At 43.5% G+C, this 6,044-nt stretch overlaps 1 protein-coding gene across 1 annotated transcript; it reads right to left on the bottom strand.

Moving 5' to 3' along the window:
- Positions 1-1,289: 1,289 nt before the first annotated feature.
- CLRN2 (clarin 2) lies at positions 1,290-4,177 on the bottom strand. The gene is made up of 2 exons (XM_081876053.1): positions 3,959-4,177; positions 1,290-3,177 (listed from the first exon to the last, which is right to left on the bottom strand). The coding sequence occupies exons 1-2, from the start codon at positions 4,143-4,145 to the stop codon at positions 2,912-2,914; spliced, it is 453 nt and encodes a 150-aa protein (XP_081732179.1). The 5' UTR covers positions 4,146-4,177; the 3' UTR covers positions 1,290-2,911.
- Positions 4,178-6,044: the final 1,867 nt, after the last annotated feature.

Raw genomic sequence — 6,044 nt, 5'->3', positions numbered from 1 at the left:
TTCTTTAACTCAGGGATGAGGACATTTCCAGAGTGACATTGGTCAGTGGACATAGCAGCCTCATCATCCCTGTAAACATCTTGTTTGGGTGTCACTTAAAGGCAGTTCACACAGTCAGCTAGGAACTATCAAGTGTTGAGTAACCAAGTGATTAATGACCAAGTAGTTTAAATGGACATGTGAATATTTGTCAAAATCTGCACAAGGAAGGTATCTCCAATCCCAAACCTTTCCTGCCCACTGCACACCTGATCAGCCACACTAGATATGGTGTAGCACCTGAAATTAAAAAGTGTGTGTGTGTGTGTGTGTGTGTGTGTGATAAATGTTCATAACTGCATATATAAACCACATGTCTGAAACCCCACAGAAAAAGTCCTGAAACCATTTTGTCCCTCCCAAATTGACCTCAAATATTTCTCTGCAAGGTCAAAGGAAAATGGAAAAGCCTCCCCACTGTCTTTGCCTTCACAAATCCTGACTTAAGGGTATGTCTGTGTATGAACAGGGTGAGCCTGTGACCTGGCTCAGGAACTAAGTATTTGTCATTACAAAAGACTGGCCAGGATCCTCAGGGTATCCAATCAAGTAAGCATTAACAGGTAACCTGCCAGACAGGAGATAAACAGGGGGAGAAGAAAGGACAGAGAGACAATCAAAAGGTAATTTCAATTTGGAATGGATAATTTAAACTGAGTTGGAATGCAAGTATTCATTAGGAATGTGAGACAGGATTAGCAGTTGTGCTGTCTGTTGTACAAGTCTGTTTTCTTCTACTAAGTACTGTATGTATTTTTGTAAATAAACAGCTAATACAATAATACTGGAAGTGCTCTCTCTCATCACAAGGAATCAGCTTCTGAAAAAGACTACCCTGGAAATTCCAACTTCCTGGAAAAATGGGTAAGCTAATCCCCCTTTTGGTAACAAATTTTGCTCCTAAAACTTTTTCTCTTCAGTTAATACTTTTGTTCTCAGAATGGACAAAGGTTCAAAGGCTTTCCAAATTATTTTCAGAAGTGTTTTCCTTGGAAGTTTTTCCTCTTGAATCCTGGAAGCATTCCATTTTTGCAAATGGATTTTCAAAAAGTGAAAATCCGGACAGAAAAGTCGTTGTGCCTTTTTTGGCAAAGTTGTTGAGCAGTAGTACAGCAACCCTATTTTTGCAGCTAATTAAAAACAGTCTCATAGTCTTTATAGAAATGTTGTATCCACTATATTTTCATACTAATTTTTAACAGTGGAAGTTAAGTTACTCAGATGCCCAAATACAGTGTTTCCATTTTTTAAAAAAGCAGTAAAGGTCTTTTCCTTCCAATTTGTGTTGCATATTTAGAATTGCAAACAATCTCAAAAAACATGCCATTACTAGTCCATTTTGAAATAATCCTCTCTGAAACAGATTTTACAATGAATTTTATGTTAATTGCTGGTTCTGCTGAGAGATCAAATAACAGCAACAGACCACACCCACTTAAAATCACCATGGCCAAAGTTTTGTTGGCTGAATATTCTGGTAATGTGCAAGTATTCTGGTAATATGTTTTCTCAAGCACATACCATATCAGCCAAAAATCCACTGCTTGGAGCAGTAGACCAAGGAGCACCAAGATAACTGGAAACACACAATTCACCCCTGCCCACCTTTGGAACAATATATCTGGTGTGCTTTGTCACACTGTATGTACATTTCCCCTCCATTGCAGTCTTTTTAAAACCTGGCTTCATTCAAGTAAATTGAGACTTTTGCTCCATTCACTTCTACGGAGCAAAAAAACCCCTTGTACTATCAGAGCCTGGGACTTGTGAAATGTGTCACACACATCAATTACGGCGCTTTTTCTTGACTCCATTCACTTCTGGGCAGCAGAAAAAGGGGGTGGGAAAACTCTCGGGCAAATCGCAATTGCCCTCCCCACATGTTATACAGTACGATGTGACTAGTATCTGTGTGCCAGGCCTGTCTTGATTTTTGTATAGGATAGCAAAACAGCTTGAGCCAGCCTGCAGAGAAACAACCACCATCAGATCAAATCTCCGTCTGAATCGTCAGAAGAAGCTTCTGACACAAACCACAGGATGGTATCACATGAGAATGTGCTCCCAGTAAGCCCGCAATTTGCAGTCCGGTGATTGTGCCAAAAGCCAAAATTGCATATTGTCAACGGCAGGTGGGATTGCCAAAGTCATTTTTCCTGGAACCCCGCCCCCTTTTATTATTATTTTTAATTGCCACATGCGTCCCACCCCCTGGACTGGTCAGAAGGAAGGAAGACAGGGAGTTGGTAGTACACTGAGGGCCAACTAGGGTTGGTGGGGCAGTACCCCATTCACTCTAAATGCTTCCCTACATCAAAAATTTTGTGGAAAGCCAGGTGGTCAAGGGAGAAAGATTTCTGCACAGCCCTTCTCCCGCCATGTTAACTTTGCACATAAGGATTTTTAGGCTGGGAGCATTCAGAAAAAGGTCACACCCACATTCTGAGGTGGTATGTGCTTTTTCCTCTGTGTTTTAAATTACCTTTAAGTGAGTCCAGGGATAAATTACCCATTGCACAGTATTGTACCCGAGGTGGGCTGTACGGTTTTGGAGTTCTATGGGCAAGGTCCAAGTGAGAGAATGTAAAGGGGTGTTCTTGCTTTGTGCTGGCCTCCTAGGAAATTTTGACCCAGTGTGGGAAAGACTCAAGCTTCCCAGGAGTTTAATGGAATGTGGGAATGGTCGTCTTCTTGGCTTGGTGGACCCTCCAGGGGCATTGTGGCTCTTGCTGCGCTTCCTCCACACTCATGCACTTCCTCCACACCCCTCTCCACACTGTGGTGTTACCCTTCTTTCACATAGTGCAGATAAACAGATAATGCAAGTCTTAAGCTTGGGGCCAGCCAAGTGGTGGGCCCACCAGTGAGGTATTCAGTACATGATGTCTTCGGCTGCAACATTTGCTTCTTCTGTCTTTGTCTTCCGCTTAGGGAAATGAATTGTGCTGATGGCAACTAGCAGTAAGTTCACACCGTGAATGGTCGCGCTTGCCACGCAAAGCCAAAAAGAGTGTTCATACTGTTCTTCCAGGATTACAAACTGGAAGACGTTTTCCTGGAAATTGGCAATCCTTTCTGTCAGATTGTGCAGTTTGACGGCAGCCATGAAGCTAGTCACACCCAGCACTGCAAAGCCACCTGCAAGACAATTCAAAACACAAAGGCATTAATACACTGAAACGCAAAATATTTTAGAAACGGAGAATTGTAGAGTCACTTTGCTCCATGCTTAAAATCCTCCATGGAAGGAGAGTCTAGCACAGGGGTCAGCAAACTTTTTCAGCAGGGGGCCAGTCCACTGTCCCTCAGACCTTGTGGGGGGTTGGACTATATTTTGAAAAAAAATAAAAATGAATGAATTCCTATGCCCCACAAATAACCCAGAGATGCATTTTAAATAAAAGGGCACATTCTACTCATGTAAAAACACCAGGCAACCCCCACAAATAACCCAGAGATGTATTTTAAATAAAAGGACACATTCTACTCATGTTAAAACACGCTGATTCCCGGACTGTCCGCGGGCCGGATTTAGAAGGCGATTGGGCCGCATCCGGCCCCCAGGCCTTGGTTGGCCTACCCATGGTCTAGTGCCTTCCGATGGAGTCTGGTCCACTGTCAAACAGCTCTTGCCAACATCAAGTTATTTCTGATGTTTAGTCTGAATCTTCTTTTTTGCAACTTGAAGCCATTGGTTCAGGTCTTACCCTCTGGAATGGGAGAAAACAAGCTTTCTCCATCTTACCCGTAACAGCCCTTTAGATGTTTGCGGATGGCTATCCTATCTCCTCTCAGTCTCCTCTTGTCCAGACTATACATACCCAAAGACGCCAATGGAAATTTCCCCAAGAGCATTTAGTGACATGCAGACATAATGGAAAGCAAACCCTTAATCTAGCAAAAGGAAAAGACATTTTACCTGCAAGGACGTTCCACAAGGCGATTCCAGCTGGGCCTTTAATAGCGCGATAGGGAACTTTAATTATGTTGAATATGCAGAATGCCAAACTGACCAGAGCAAAAGAAAACGCCACGCAGAGGAAAAGGATAATTGCCACGTGGAGAGCTGTGTTCAACTTCTTCACCAGGTGCGGAAATACTGACATGGAAAAGAAAACAACATTGAGTTTTGGGTTGTGTAAATGTGGCAGGACCCACAAAGGCTATGAAGATTTTCCATTCAAGATTAATGGGAAATTCCTTCCTTGGAAGCTGTTCCATCTGTTCAGATGATATAAAAGCATTAGATTTTGAAGAGTGTACAGTACATTCATGAGAATGATAATGCTCTTGTGCTCTGACTGTATGTTTAATGTTAAACAGTTAAGCTCTGTTTATGACAGGTCAAGGTAATTTAACCAAGCTCCAGAGATGTAGAGTAATAGATCAATTGCTTCTACGGTGACAATGGGACCCATCTTCAGTGACCTGAAAAGCAGCAACTAAAGTCAGATGAACTTTTTAGGTTCTAGTTTCAGGTACTAATTAAAATGATAATGGGCCTTGTTTAGTGTTTTATTAATTCACTAACAGTGCAATCCTAACCATGTCTACTCAGAATTCAGTCCCATTGAATGCAGTCCTCAGTGGGGTTAGGATTGCAGCTAAGTGTGTATAGGATTGCAGCAATAAGTATCGAAAAATATTAGAATTCATATTCATTGCAATGAAATATTTCAGGAGCCAGGATCAAATCTGAGTGTGTCACCCCTGTGGAGGGGAGGAATACACAATTTTGGACCCTATTACTGACAGCTCCATGCCCCCCCCCTATTTTTTGGTGTGGTTTCCAAAGTTCGTTAGATGCCTTGACTATCTTAGCTTTCTAAAGATGCCTAAACTTTCTTTCCTTCTCTTTCTCATGCTCCCCTTCTGTCAAATTGTTCCCAGGGCATAGCTGTCAAGCATCCCTTATTTGGCGGGACAGTCCCTTATCCCAGCGCTGTGTCCCGCATTGATGATGTCCCTTAAATTTCCCGGGTTTCAAAGGAAGCAGCTCCTCTCCCACCCTCCCTGCTGGCCAGGGAGGAGGGAGGCTCCAACTGTGCTGCTTGGCTGCGTTGCTCACCCAATAAGGAGTCTTAAGAACGACTGGAGGGTGGAGCTTGCATGCCTTGTGCTGATCAAATCGGCTGTGTTGCCTGGGGACTCGCCTTTGCTCAGCGCTTCCCAGCGGAGAGGTGACGGTGGTTTCCCTTGAGGCTTCAGGCTTCGTTTGGCTGCTGGCTGGGCTTTCTGCCTTTGGCTTGGAGGGGCTCAGAAGTTGAACATATCTGTGCTCGGAAAATCCCTTATTTTGGCTGGTTGATAGGGAAATCAAATACTTATTTCACTCATTATAATGCACATCAATCTCTGACTTTTGTCTTCTGGGTTTCTGGGGGTTTTCCTGTTGTTATTCTGTCTCTCACAGCTACAATAAACTTACCATTAAAATTATGGACTGGTCATTTCTTCGTCAGAGGGCAAACGGGCCAATTTAGCAGGGGATCAAATACTTCTCCCCCCCCTCACTGTACTTCTTTTAAGTTATTCACATACGTGTTAATTCTGTAGTTGGCTTTGCAATCGGCTGGTCGCCCTCCTCTCCTCCTTCCCAATGTAAATCTTTATTCCCTTCTTGTTCCCAGTATAGATTCTCACTCCTCCCTTCTTCCCTGGCAGGGCCGGCACCATCTTGCAGTTCACCTCAGGTGCCAAAATGTCTTGGGCCGGCCCTGAACGGCACCACTTCCAATTCCATGTATGGAAACTGATTGGGTTGGCAGCTGAATCTTATTTCAATACCCAAGGAAACAGGCTAGATATGCAAATGCAAGGAAGTCCTCAGGACCAACGAAAGGGGTACCAGCCAGGGGACTAAGCTGGGAGGGCTGTCTCCAGTGTTTCCCAGCATTTATGGACTGAGGTGGTTGTCTCACTCTGCCTAATGATAGGGCTGGGCTTGTCTTAATATATGGACACATTTGCATGGAAACATATAATATTTGAGGTACCTAGGTCCA

The sequence above is a fragment of the Podarcis erhardii genome, assembly GCF_964252035.2.
Source record: "Podarcis erhardii genome assembly, chromosome: 9".
Classification (NCBI taxonomy): domain Eukaryota; kingdom Metazoa; phylum Chordata; class Lepidosauria; order Squamata; family Lacertidae; genus Podarcis; species Podarcis erhardii.
Note: the sequence above shows the minus strand (reverse complement) of the source record. Positions and strands in the feature narration are given on the sequence as shown.

Coding starts and splice junctions, on each gene's coding strand:
- CLRN2 (XM_081876053.1), bottom strand. CDS start 4,145: ATGTCAGTATTTCCGCACCTGGTGAAGAAGTTGAACACAGCTCTCCAC. Junction 3,178..3,958: donor CTTGTGGAACGTCCTTGCAG/GTAAAATGTCTT, acceptor ATTGTCTTGCAG/GTGGCTTTGCAGTGCTGGGT.